At 31.7% G+C, this 14,787-nt stretch overlaps 1 protein-coding gene across 4 annotated transcripts in view; it reads right to left on the minus strand.

The window, feature by feature from the left end:
• The window catches only part of LOC145293104 (uncharacterized), a 121,886-nt gene that overhangs the window by 9,124 nt on the left and 97,975 nt on the right, over positions 1–14,787 (minus strand). For 3 of the 4 annotated variants that reach the window (XR_013869666.1, XR_013869664.1, XM_080139481.1), the window contains exons 17-21: positions 12,427–12,795; positions 10,190–10,331; positions 6,796–6,858; positions 3,265–3,338; positions 1,278–1,369 (exon numbers count right to left, since the gene is read on the minus strand). Coding sequence is in view for 1 of the 4 variants with exons in the window: in XM_080139481.1 (XP_079995607.1) it covers positions 1,278–1,369; positions 3,265–3,338; positions 6,796–6,858; positions 10,190–10,331; positions 12,427–12,795 (740 nt within the window). In the remaining 3 variants the exon portion in view is untranslated. The remainder of the gene's footprint in view (positions 1–1,277; positions 1,370–3,264; positions 3,339–6,795; positions 6,859–10,189; positions 10,332–12,426; positions 12,796–14,787) is intronic. The other variant, XR_013869665.1, reaches the window with a different exon arrangement.

A 14,787-nucleotide genomic window follows, 5' to 3' on the forward strand; every position in this document is an offset into this window, starting at 1 on the left:
AAAAGTCCCAGAATTTTGCCAGGGTCACCCAAACTGAATTTATATTAAGAACAATAGCCTCCACATTTTGGTTAAGTTTCAGGAAAATCTAATGGATGGACCAAACGCTATGGGGCAAAAAGTGTCATTTTTGGCCATTTTGGGGCATTTTTTTTACCTCTTTTGAGCCCCTGGGAAGCAACAGGAATTTTCGCAAAAAGAAATTTTTCACCGTGCATATCTATTTAATGAAATACAATTTGTGGAAAAATTTCTGGAAAAACTAACGGACGGTTATCTGGCAATTGTCCGGACTAACGGACGCACGCCTCTCAAAATATAGGTCACTTTCCGATAAATCAGGGGACCAAAAATTATTTTTTAAAAGCAGAAAAAGTTTTTCATTACACTGTAAAAAAATTACGACAATAATTTATTATTGGGATCCTTTGAGATGAATAATTTGTTAAGAGACTCTACATTCCTATCCCATCACGATTAACCCGCCAGAGGAAAAGTTGTGAAACAAAAACTATGAAGATGAGGATAACAGTCTGCAAATGAATAAACAAATTATTGTTTTGTTATGCCTCTTTGGAGATCACCCTTTTTAACTATACTCTTGAATCATCATGTAAAAGTCTTTTTTACTTAGCTTTCCTCTCTCAATAGACTCTGCCCCTCAACTGTTCTATATCTACTAATCCAAGAACTTTCAACTATCCTTTCAATGTGACTATACCATCAGAGTTTCCTGTTCTGTACACATTTCCCGATATTATTCAAACTTAATCTTCATCTGAGATCTTCTGATTTAAGCCAATCTTTAAAACTCACATGACAGACCAATCATGTCATTTTCGCCATGCAACACATATCCTCAAATCTCACTGTCGAGATTTCACTTTTATACATTATCACATTGCATACACATGTCTGATAGACTCTTTCCTTGGTCAACACTGGTAACACTGTTGGCTAAAATGACAGAAGTTCTCTGAACTTTTGTCATTCTCATTCATCTCTTCCTATTACACTAGCACCAGCTCCCTTAGTGACTAACAACACAGATTGACGATCTAGGTGTTCCAAGTTCGAATCCAGTTTGCTCCACAAAAATCACTTCAGATGTTGGCAACCTTCACATGATCCCTCCAATAATCCCCAATGTCTTTTTAGAAATAATTCTGACTATAAAAATAACAATAGAATCTTCAATTCTTATGATGATGATGAATTAAAATAAAAACTATGAGATTATTTAACAAAACAATAAAGAATAATTTTTGTTGTTTTACCTTTTGAAGATCCCCAGAAACTTGTGCTGTACGTATTTGATGAAGCATCAGTCTCAATAGGATGACCTTTAATGGCAGGGGTTGATGAAAACCTGGAATTCAATAAGTTTGTTTTATTTTTCAAATCTAGTGACTTAAATCTTAGTATAAAGAATCTTCATTAAATATTATACGCAACAAAAAGAAACAAATAAAATATTATAGGCAACAAAAAGAAACAAATAAAATATTATAGGCAACAAAAGGGAACAAATAAAATATTATAGGCAACAAAAGGAAACAAATAAAATATTATAGGCAACAAAAGGAAACAAATAAAATATTATAGGCAACAAAAGGAAACAAATAAAATATTATAGGCAACAAAAAGAAACAAATAAAATATTAGAGGCAACAAAAGGGAACAAATAAAATATTATAGGCAACAAAAGGAAACAAATAAAATATTATAGGCAACAAAAGGGAACAAATAAAATATTATAGGCAACAAAAGGGAACAAATAAAATATTATAGGCAACAAAAGGGAACAAATAAAATATTATAGACAACAAAAAGAAACAAATAAAATATTATAGGCAACAAAAAGAAACAAATAAAATATTATAGGCAACAAAAGGAAACAAATAAAATATTATAGGCAACAAAAGGGAACAAATAAAATATTATAGGCAACAAAAGGAAACAAATAAAATATTATAGGCAACAAAAGGAAACAAATAAAATATTATAGGCAACAAAAGGAAACAAATAAAATATTATAGGCAACAAAAGGGAACAAATAAAATATTATAGGCAACAAAAGGAAACAAATAAAATATTATAGAGAACAAAAGGAATCCAATTTACTATAAAACAGTTGAATGAGTCATGTAAAAAAGTGGATTAAGTGACTTTCACTTAAAACAATGTTATTTACAAAATATATTTTAACATTTTAAATATTATATCAACAAAGTCCTTTTCTCATTCCTGTTGTTTAATAATTCACAGACAACTTTAATATATTTTTAAATAGAAAATAAAACACTTTGCTCTTGTGTGGAGACAAGAAAATAAGGACTTATTGAAATAAACATTTTTTTATGTATAATTATCATAATTTCTTTTTAAATCCCTAACACTTGTTAATTACTGAAGAACATATTTCAAATAAAATTGCGTTGCCTCTTAAGAGTTTATTGGTGACATTTTTGTTCAAAATTGTTTACATTTAAAAAATTGGCAACCATTTTGATGAATTTAAAAACAAAACGGATTTAATCACATTATTTGGATTCTGCAGACTATTATTCTCATCGTGAATGTTATTTTCACAATGTTTTCGTTGATGTAACCTACAACCTTCTTCAGGTGTATCTTGTCCAACTCTGGAATGTTTCTGTAGAACTCTGGAATCTGGACAGAATTTCAAACACAACCTTTTATTTACTTCACAGGGGTAACATGATCCCATTCCGTCAACCATGACAGAATAAAGTAATTTGCAATTGTATTTTTTTGGTCGCCCACACTGAGAATTGAACCTTCAACCTTCAGGAGAATATCACTTTTACAACTGATACTTTCCAAGTACTCTAACCACTGCACCATGGGCCCACAGTGTGGATGACTGAAAAATACAATTGCAATTTACTTAGTACCTCTATCCACTCATAGCTGATGGAACGAGAGCATACTACCCCTGTGAAGTAAATAAAAGGTTCCATTCAAATTCCGTCCAGATTTCCAGGTTCAACAAGATACACCTGAAGAAGGTCGGAGGTTACATCAACTGAAATGTTGTGAAAACAAAACTCAGGATGAGAACAGTAGAATCCAAATAATCCAAATAACTAATCCTCATCTCAAAAATTCAGAAACGTAAACAGATTTAAATTCTTCTCTTTTATTGAAATTAGATTTGAACAATCTCTTGGAATTACATGATTTGCTTGTTTTTTTTACTGAATTCTTCGATGAATTAGGGGAGAGTTTGACTCTTCTTACCTTGGATTTTGAAATTTATCATCGAATTGATCATCTTCTAATGAGGAAACTTTCGAATAATCAGAATCATCCGTCTAAAAAACAAAAAAAAATTGAATCACATCAGCTAAAAAAAACAAATTCTTTGAAGAATATTCAAATTTGATGCAAAAATTCATATTTGAATGACCAGAGAAATGAAATACATCTTTTTTTTATATTATAAACTTCTACGCTCTTTAAGTGTGTCTAGCAGTTAGAACTGCCAACTATCTCCTAAATAGTTGTAGATTTAATCCCTGGATTGGGATTAGTGCTAGTTTATCTACACTGAAGAGTTGTAATAAAATGAAACAGTGAGTTTGTGGATAGCTATATAAGCCCCACCCACCCCTTCTTGGGTTAAGCATTGTCAGTAAATGATATCGCCTACTGCTTCTTAGTAGATGGATGGTTGAAGGTTCGATCCCTGGCTTAGGATGAGTGCTAGTTTGTCTGTGAATGACATATACATATATATATATATATATATATATATATATATATATATATATATATATATATATATATATATAATTTCCACAAAGCATCTAGCCTTGATGGAGGGGAGACTAAAACTTGCTGCTATGGTTTCTGAAATAACAGCAAGAGGAGATTTGATTCCAAATATTTCTCATATGTTATATCTCCCCTCTTTTGGAAATAGGGTACGATTATGAATATCTCCAGTATCAAATAATTTTAATACTCTGTGAAATTTACTTTATGCATGAAAAACAAAGAGGGGAGATATAATATATTAGAAATATTTGGAATCAAGTCTCCTCTTGCTGTTATTTCAGATCATTTGAAACCATAGCACCAAGTTTTAATCTCACCTCCATCAAGATCAGAGGTTTTGGGGAAATATCAGATATTTTGTAATTCATATGCAAAACTAGGAAAACAAATGACTTGGTAAAAGGTGCGGTATCTTTCCACCCTTTAAAATTACCACTATTATAGATTTTCAGGGTGCTGAAAATGAAAACAACAGTTAAAATCTCAGGAAACGAGTAATTTCAATGATATGATAAATTATAATTTTAAAAAGTTGGGGAGGGTCACTTTTCTATATTAATTTAACGTAAAATAAACAGCCAAGGTGGCCATAAAGTGGGTGCTCATTTTATGTTAAATTAATATAGGAAAGTGATCCCTACTTGTTTAAACAATAATGTGTGACCTTAAGGGCAAATGTCTCCCCTCCAGAACCAGAGGTTTTGGAGAAATATAAGTTATTTTGTAATTCATATGCAAAACAAATGACCATGACTGTAACATTTTATGGCCATAAAAAGTGACAAAAAATAAGCTCTGGATGATGGATGATTCCCTTAATGTAAGACCTTAAGAGCAAATGTCACATAGCTCACTACACAATTCAGATCATTACCTTTCCAACGAGCCTTCATTTTTTAAATTTTGATTAATAGTCGCTGAGATTTCAAACTTATAAATTTGCCCAAAACAGTGATTATATACATATATATATATATATATATATATATATATATATATATATATATTTTAACATTGCAATATATATATATATACTCGTAACTAAATTGAATATTGTAATGCTCATATCTTTGGTTCTATGGGATGAAACTATATGAAAATTTGTAGGCTTTTTGAAGATCATAATACTATTTTATGGTTAAAATTTTATGACACTTGGTAAAAAAAAAAAACCCTATATTTTCGAACAAATAAAATGCGCCTAAATTTGCTTACATTTGTATATACAGTGTCCTGGCAGGCCAGCTTTAGTTTTGCTGCTTCTGTTGTCTCCCCTGTGGCCTTGCCAGGCCACTAATATATATATATATATATATATATATATGTGTGTGTGTGTGTGTGTGTGTATATGTGCGTGTTTATGAGCCTAGCCATATTGAAAAGCTGTGATACAGTGAAACAGCTTGTCTGCGGATGACTATATATAGTCCTCCTCCTCAGGTTGATCAGGTGATATCGCCTGCTATTATTTAATGTAATGCAAAACTCTTTGTAAATAAACAAATCGAGCACTGTCAAGTAAAAGTCAAAATTTATATAAAAAGCATTGTAGATATCATTTACCAACAGCACCCGTCTCATAGTTAGAGCTTCCAAATATCCACTAAATGGTTGTTGGTCCGATCCCTGGCTTGGTATGGGTGTTAGTCTAGCTGCACTGAAGATTTATGATACAGCATCCATTGATGACATACATATATAAATAGAAATCCACTGTTAAGAAGCACAGTGAAAATGAAATTAAAAATTCAAAACATGACGATTAAAAGATCAGATATGTGCAATATTTTTATTTTTTAATATTTATTTAAAATTTCTAATTTTTTATATTTATTTAAAATTTCTAATTTTTTATATTTATTTAAAATTTCTAATTTTTTATATTTATTTAAAATTTCTAATTTTTAATATTTATTTAAAATTTCTAATTTTTTATATTCATTTAAAATTTCTAATTTTTTAATATTTATTTAAAATTTCTAATTTTTTATATTTATTTAAAATTTCTAATTTTTAATATTTATTTAAAATTTCTAATTTTTTATATTTATTTAAAATTTCTAATTTTTTAATATTTATTTAAAATTTCTAATTTTTTAATATTTATTTAAAATTTCTAATTTTTTAATATTTATTTAAAATTTCTAATTTTTTATATTTATTTGAAATTTCTAATTTTTTAATATTTATTTAAAATTTCTAATTTTTGGCTTAAACCAAAGCCTTCATCAGGAAGGTTTAGACAATACTTTTTTTTTCTCACTTGCCATGATGGTGTTTGGTGCGGTCTCTAGTTGTTGAAGATAGAAACTGTGTCGTCCAGTTCAATGTGTTAGCGCATGATCATACACACAAATTTGGAATTAAATTCTGTAAATTATAAAAATTTATGATAAATTTATGATTTGACAAGGAATACAAAATTTTAAGTTTTTTCCTTGATCCATAGATTTTCAATAAATGACTCATCTCAGAGGAAATTGTTTTACCAAAACGTTTATAGGCAGTCATAAATTTTGTTATTTAGCACATAGATTGAAAACTAAAAAACTTGCGTGAAAAGCCGAAAAGCAGCCAAGATTAAAAAAGGATATTCCATGGTGTCATTAGGTTCAATGAAGAAAAATAGAGGCACAATCGTAAAATCCAAGGCAATGAAGAAAAGTATAATCCAGACGAAATGAAGAGATTTTTAATGTTCAAATGGATGCATATGAAGTCATCTATAAAATCCATTGCAGATTATAATGTTTCCACATTGTACTGTATGAAAGATTTTTCTGAAAAGTCTGTTAGATAATGTTTACTGAAAATTTTCTTATACAATTAATATATTTTAAATTAACATGAGAACAATAGTCCGAATATTCCAAATAACACAAATTATTAATCCTCATCTCAAAAAAATACAGAAACAATCATTGACTTCTAAAGAATAAAAAACAGAAAAGAGAATAAAAAATAGAAAAAGAAAAAAAGTCACACTATTACCTTTAGTGCATTGTTTAGGTTTAATAGATCAACCCCTCCTGCAAATTTCACTGATGGTCGATTCTGAAAATATCAAGTGAAAAATATTATGATTTAATGTGCATCCCTACATCAAAATTCACGAGTTTTCAAATGAAATCCATTTGGGTTGGTGCATCTGCTACTGGTATCTCACTACTGGACAAAGTTCAAAAGAGAGTCATTAACTTGATAGGTCTTGAACTGTCATCTAGGCTTCAACCTCTGTCCAACCGACGAAATGTTGCATCCCTCTGCCTGTTTTACAAGTATTTTAATGGTGGATGAACCGACGAACTACAAGCTCTTGTACCCCCTTCGACATAAATACCCCCGTCAAACCCAACAAACAGCAAAGTCCCACCCCTACACTGTAGAGATTCTTAGATGTAAGAAAGCCTTCTACTCTAATAGTTTCTTCTTCATAACTGCTAGACTGGAATTCTCTTCCGGGTTCCTGATTCCTCAAATGTACTGCTATGCAGAATTCAACAAAATTAACTAATATTAGGTAAACAAGTTCATAAAAAATTTAAAAACAAAACTAAAAGTATAAAGGCTCCCAGTCAGTATCGAGAAGGCAAAACTTGTTCAACATAATATTGACCTTGCCAACTCGGCACCATTAAAGACAATCAACTTACTAGTTCAACCACCCTATTCTCTCAACACTATGCAGTTACACTGACTTTTACAAAGTTAATGAATGAATTAATAGAAAAATGCTTTATAATACAAGGAAGGTGGGCTCTCTCTACCATGCTAGAAAATTACTTATGCTTGAAAGTATCTTGTATCTCTACAAGGCCATCATTTGCCCATGTATGGAGTATTGTTGTCATATTTGGGCTGGTGCATCTGCTACTAGTCTCTCGGTCAGGTTTCAAAAGAGAGTCGCCAACCTAATAGGTCCTGAACTGTCATCTAAGCTTCGGCCTCTGTCCCATCAATGAAATATTGCGTCCCTCTGCTTGTTCTACAAGTATTTTAATGGTGGATGCTCCGACAAACTACAAGCCCTTGTACCCCTTCAACGTAAATACCTTCAGCAAACCCAACAAGCAGCAAAATCCCACCTCTACACAGTTGAAATCCCTAGATGTAAGAAAGCCTTCTACTCTAGTAGTTTCTTCCCCAGAACTGCTAGACTTTGGAACTCCCTTCCGGGTTCCTGCTTCCCCAACTGTACTGCCATGCAGAAGTTCAAGTGTAATATGAACAGGCATTTTGCTGTTGAACTTCCTATATAGTATCCCTGCAACTTATGTCCCTGGTAGTAGCCCCCTACATCAAAGTGGAACTGTGCCTTATTTAGGGTGAAAATGTAATTTTAAAAAGAAGTGCTAAAAATAATAGGTGGTAGTGACTGTAATCCAACGACTGGCACATCTCGTAAAATTACAAATCAAAAATAAATAAGTTTAATCTTCAGTAAAAATGAATTGAATTTTTTTTAATTGTTCATTTCAATTTCTTTTAACTGAAACTCCATGAGGCAAGTGCTTACATTCAGACTTCAACAGAACCCTTAAATCTGAATTTCATCAGATGAATACGAAAAAAATAACAGACTTGTTGCCACAATTAATAAAATAATGTAGCTCACAATAATTAAATTGTTGTCTCTGACTCCTTTCTGTTTCTTTCCCTCCTATGCTAAGTCTGCAGATTTCAGACATGAAATATTCTCAGTTAATTCTTTTTAACCAATGAGAATACAATAATGTATGGGAGTGTTCCAAAAGTAAAACCTCCTATTTTTTTATTCTGCCTAAATAGATAAGAGAGAGATTGCAAACTGCATTGTTATGATGACTGAACTAATGCATTCACAACATGTAAGTTTCATCTCGCTGTTGCAGGTACTGATGGTGCGAGACTAAGAAAGCAACCTTTCTTATGGACATGCATCAGAAGCAAAGATGAGTCATTCAATTCCTTGTGCATTGAGAATGGCAGTGACTTTATAGAAAAATAAATTCTGGAGCAAAGTTTGCTCGTTTTCTTCATAGCTCTTCAACTTTTGAGTTTGTAACAACCCTCATAAACAAGTTCTTGTTGAGCCATTCTCTAAAATAATCAAACTCTACCCAAAGTTCTACCATTACTGATCATCACAACGTTGTCTCACAGTCTACCCGATACTCATTAACTCTTATCCTCAAGTGTCTCTTGAGCCTTGTAAAGCAGTGACCTAGCAAAAACAAAAAAAAAATAATTCATGGGTTCACCTTTTTCTTATTGAAATGGATTTGCTTATTGCAACACAATAGCTAGTCATGCTATTTCTCCTAGAAAGTGAGTTTGATCCTCACTATGATTTCAACATTTTCGTAATATTCAAACTAGACATTTTATGACAGGGATAAGTCAAGGCCACTTCCATGGCTCAATCCAGGTTCAGGCTAATTATGTCCACCACAATTTCCGAAGAATAAATTAGCAGAGAGCTAAATGATGAAAACTGCCTGCCTGTGGAACACTGTCCCACTGGCCTGCTTCCTGGTTGAATACAACATGGTAGTCTTCAAATTCAATGTAAACAAGTTCTTATTGAGCCGTCCCAATAAATAATCAAATTTTACTCAATTTACACCAATTAACGATTACTAAACTTGTAACATTACAAACGAAAGAAATAAATAAAAATATGGGTCAGCATTTTTTTCTTTTTTAAAAAATTTTTTATAACCGTTACTTTCAGCACCACTTAGAAAGTCTATCACTACCACATGTCCATTTTAGCCTAACATGCGTTTCTCCTTCCTCTGATCGCATGACAGCCACAGCCGGCCCATTCTCGTCCTCACCTGTACACCTCCATTTTCTTCAACGTCGACTTTTACTTCTCCCCCAAGCATGTGGTGCTCCTTTCATTCCTTTCTCTTATTGTGAACACTTCCTAATTTGCACATGTGGTTTTTCAACGGCTGCTGCTAATCTCTTCATAAGCCAGCCATCCTTCGCTGCTGCTGGTACTTTCCTCACGCACTCATATGCACTATGTTACACACTACCATCTTACATTCATTAAACCTTATCCTTGAGTGGCCTTCGGGCCTTGATAAGTGGTGCCTCCCAAGTACAAAAAAAAAATATATATATACAGAGGTTGAACATTTAAATGTGTCAATTATTTCATTGAATAAAATCAATTGTAATGCTCAAAAGCTGGTCACAAGTTGTAAAACAACAAATATGTTTGGATGCATCTGGACGACTTTGTTCCCATTTTTAAATTAGCAAAATCAAAAGCCAAGAATAGAATGTCTGAATTTATGATTTTGTAAAAGTAAAAAAAAAAAAAAAATATCATTCAATTGTACATCAAGAGTTGAGCAAAATTATTTTCAAAGAAAAGTTTCTAAAAACAAACCGTCATTTTATCTTCAATAATATGTCCAAGCCGAGCAATGTTTGGTTCTCTCTTTGGTTGTTTAAAGTTAGAATATGCAGTGGATGATGGCTGTGCTGCTGGTGCTGTCTGTATTCCATTAAAATCCAGCAAACTGTCACTGCTAAATACAACAGAAAAGAAGGAGATTTAATATGTGTGAAGCCACTATATTAAATAACAAAATAGGTTTCTGCCATATCACACCTATTTTAGGTTCAATCGTAATTCAAGAAAACATTAAATCAGACAATTGATGTCTGTGCTGGATATCAGCAATGTTTATTCATTTTTAAGATTTATTTGTGCATCATACAACTGCAACATAAGCTGTTCTGTGAAAATGACCGACAGTTAAATTTCTATAGCTCTTTCTAAATTTTTAGTTTCTTTTTGTTTTGTTTTTAAATCATGTTCACCCCAAATAAGGCACATTGCCACTCGGACATAAGGGGATACTATTTGAGACCATGTTTAAGGAAGATGAGCAAGATGTTGGTTTACATTACATTTAAACTTCTGTCTGTCAGTACAGTCAGGGGAGCAGATAACAGAAAGGATAATTCTAAAGTTTAGCCATTTGAGAGTAAAAAACTATTGGAATAGAAGGCATTCTGACATTTAAGGACCTCAACAGTGAAGGGGTATGATTTTGTTGCTAAGCAGATTTGTTGGGAGTATGTACGTTGAAGGGGAACAAGGGCAATGAGTTCATTAGAGCACATTCCATTAAAGTAATTGTAAAACAGGCACAGTGATGCAACACTGCGGTGATGGGACAGAGGTTGGAGCTTAGTTGATAGTGCAGGACCAATTAAATTGGAGACTCTTCTTTGGACCTTGTTCAAGGAGAGACTAGCAGTAGATGCATCAGCCCAGAATGTGGCAACAATATTCCATGTAGGGGTGAATAGTGGCTTTGTAGAGCTCAGGTGTGAGTAATCTTCTTTGCAGCAGCCGTTGCAATCTCCTCAAGGTATTTGTTCCAGTGAACATTTCCTGTGAATGTTAAGCCAAGGAGTTTGAAGGAAGAGTTCTCAGGTATGGTATTATTTGTTGTGGATATTGGTGGTTGGAGAGGCTTCTTGTAATTGTTAAAGGAGAGCAGCTTAGTCTTAGTAGCATTAACTGTTACCATTTATTTACGGTTCTATTCCACTATGCTATGGAGGTTGTTTTCTAAGGATTCTGCTATTGTCTTAGATTTATGTACATCCGTTTTTCCCTCGTGCATATTATAGAGTGTTGTATCATCAACATTCTATATATATATAACTATTCTTCTTTCTTCTTTGATTTGTTTTTCTTACTGATTATGCAAACACGGTTTTGATTCTTGAAGTCCATATTTTTTTCTTTTATCTCTATTTCTCATGTCAATGTTTTTAATTGTAGAAACAAAAAATAACAAAATGAAAAATAGTGTTGCATTATGTGTACTCAACAAAAAATGACAAAAACAACTGGCTTTTTTTAACAGTCAGCATGTGGTGGGGAACGAGAAAGAGAGATGAGGGATTTGGTGGCATTGTCAGGATGTGTGCCCCCATGTTTCCATCTCAAACAACTGCCATTTCATTCAGTCTTCCTTGTTTTCATTAGTTCACAATTACCTTTCTAAACGTGATTTCGATTCATAATTTCTGTTTTCATTATTTATTTTTTTGTTCACCAGACAATCGATTTTGTCCCATTCATGTTAACATTTCATTCGGTTGCATCAGAGATCAATAACAAGGATGACCTTATTCCAATTGTTTGCTTCAGATGCCCTGACCCTAGCTATACATCAAAATAAGTGCAATGAAATTGTTATAATCTTCAAAGATTTTCCAATGGAATCCCCACCTGACAGTGGTTAAATTGGATATGACTGGAAATTGCTCAGGATATCAATGTAAATTTTAAACAACGTTTATATTAGGGGAGCACAATCTAACTAATCATCATAATGCATGCCATGCATATCACCCAAACATTCAAAGACATCACCATTAAAAAAACACACAGACTCTATTTTTATTACTGTTTTCCTTCGTTTTAACATGATGTGATGAAGAAAAAGGAACAAAACTATCTTGAAGACGTATAATGTTAAAAATTTTGACTTTAAACAAATAAATATTTGTTTATTTTATAAAAAAAAATATCTCTACGTTGCACTGCCTTATAAACGTAAAACATACGTATTTCAATTAAAGGAAATTTAAGTTGCTTACTCAACATCATCACTGTCGTATAGTTCAGTACTTGGCTTTTTCCTTGGGAAAGGCACTGGTGGTATCTTCTTAGCTGATGGTGATGGCGGATGCTTTTTCAACATGTGCTCAGCAAGTGAAGTTGGTTTTGTAGGCAACTGTGGCGCACTTGTTGCAGATTTATCTAATGAACTTTGTTTGAGAGGAGCTGGTGGCCGAACAGGAGGAGAAGGTTTTGCGGTTGAATGTCGAGGCATGTCCAGAATGTCACTAACATCATCTTCATCATCATCACTCCAACTGCTACTCTTGAGTTTATCGTCATCATCATCACTCTCCTGCTTCCATAATTCTTTAGGCCATGGTTTTGAAACAGAAGCACCTAATGAACTGCAAAAGACACAATTATATAAGATAAGATATGATCATAGCATTCAAGACATTTAAACGATGACTAAAGATGAAATTAAAATACACATCATTTTCATCTCGCAAGACAACATAAAACTGCAGCAGAGACTTGTAGTTTAATCATAACAGTAAAAAGAAGAGAGGAAGGCCGGGGCTAAACAAGAATATAGTCAAGTCTGATGAGCAGAAAGATTAATATTTTTGCATCAACAGATGTTGAAAATAAAGGTAAGATTGTAAAGAAAACATTCACGTACATAACAATGTTATGCAGCCAATCAATAATGAGCTTGATTTGTTTTATTTGGTTGGTTCATAATAAAGATGTATTTTTAAATATAAATGCAATGTGTATCGTAAATAATTCATTTTTATTTTTGCCTCCCAAAACAATTATATTGCCACTATTTTTGTTACAAAACAATAATTTATTAGGTTGGTTCATACAAAAGATGTATTCATTTTTTTGCCCCAAAAACAATTATATTGCCACTATTTTTGTCACAAAATAATAATTTATTAGGTCGGTTCATACAAAAGATGTATTCATTTTTTTGCCCCAAAAACAATTATATTGCCACTATTTTTGTCACAAAATAATAATTTATTAGGTTGGTTCATACAAAAGATGTATTCATTTTTTTGCCCCCAAAACAATTATATTGCCACTATTTTTGTCACAAAATAATAATTTATTAGGTTGGTTCATACAAAAGATGTATTCATTTTTTTGCCCCCAAAACAATTATATTGCCACTATTTTTGTCACAAAATAATAATTTATTAGGTCGGTTCATACAAAAGATGTATTCATTTTTTTGCCCCAAAAACAATTATATTGCCACTATTTTTGTCACAAAATAATAATTTATTAGGTTGGTTCATACAAAAGATGTATTCATTTTTTTGCCCCAAAAATAATTATATTGCCACTATTTTTGTCACAAAGTAATAATTTATTAGGTTGGTTCATACAAAAGATGTATTCATTTTTTTGCCCCAAAAACAATTATATTGCTACTATTTTTGTCACAAAATAATAATTTATTAGGTTGGTTCATACAAAAGATGTATTCATTTTTTTGCCCCAAAAACAATTATATTGCCACTATTTTTGTCAAAAAATAATAATTTATTAGGTTGGTTCATACAAAAGATGTATTCATTTTTTTGCCCCCAAAACAATTATATTGCCACTATTTTTGTCACAAAATAATAATTTATTAGGTTGGTTCATACAAAAGATGTATTCATTTTTTTGCCCCAAAAACAATTATATTGCCACTATTTTTGTCACAAAACAATAATTTATCAGGTTGGTTCATACAAAAGATGTATTAATTTTTTTGCACCAAAAACAATTATATTGCCACTATTTTTGTCACAAAATAATAATTTATTAGGTTGGTTCATACAAAAGATGTATTAATTTGTTTGCACCAAAAACAATTATATTGCCACTATTTTTGTCACAAAATAATAATAATTTATCAGGTTGGTTCATACAAAAGATGTATTCATTTTTTTGCACCAAAAACAATTATATTGCCACTATTTTTGTCGCATAATTTATTAGGTTGGTTCATACAAAAGATGTATTCATTTTTTTGCCCCAAAAACAATTATATTGCCACTATTTTTGTCACATAATTTATTAGGTTGGTTCATACAAAAGATGTATTCATTTTTTTGCCCCAAAAACAATTATATTGCTACTATTTTTGTCACAAAATAATAATTTATTAGGTTGGTTCATACAAAAGATGTATTCATTTTTTTGCACCAAAAACAATTATATTGCCACTATTTTTGTTACAAAACAATAATTTATTAGGTTGATTCATACAAAAGATGTATTCATTTTTTTGCACCAAAAACAATTATATTGCCACTATTTTTGTCACAAAATAATAATTTATTAGGTTGGTTCATACAAAAGATGTATTCATTTTTTTGCCCCCAAAACAATTA

The sequence above is a fragment of the Euprymna scolopes genome, chromosome 14 (genome assembly GCF_053919585.1).
Source record: "Euprymna scolopes isolate OS-2025 chromosome 14, ASM5391958v1, whole genome shotgun sequence".
Lineage (NCBI taxonomy): Eukaryota > Metazoa > Mollusca > Cephalopoda > Sepiida > Sepiolidae > Euprymna > Euprymna scolopes.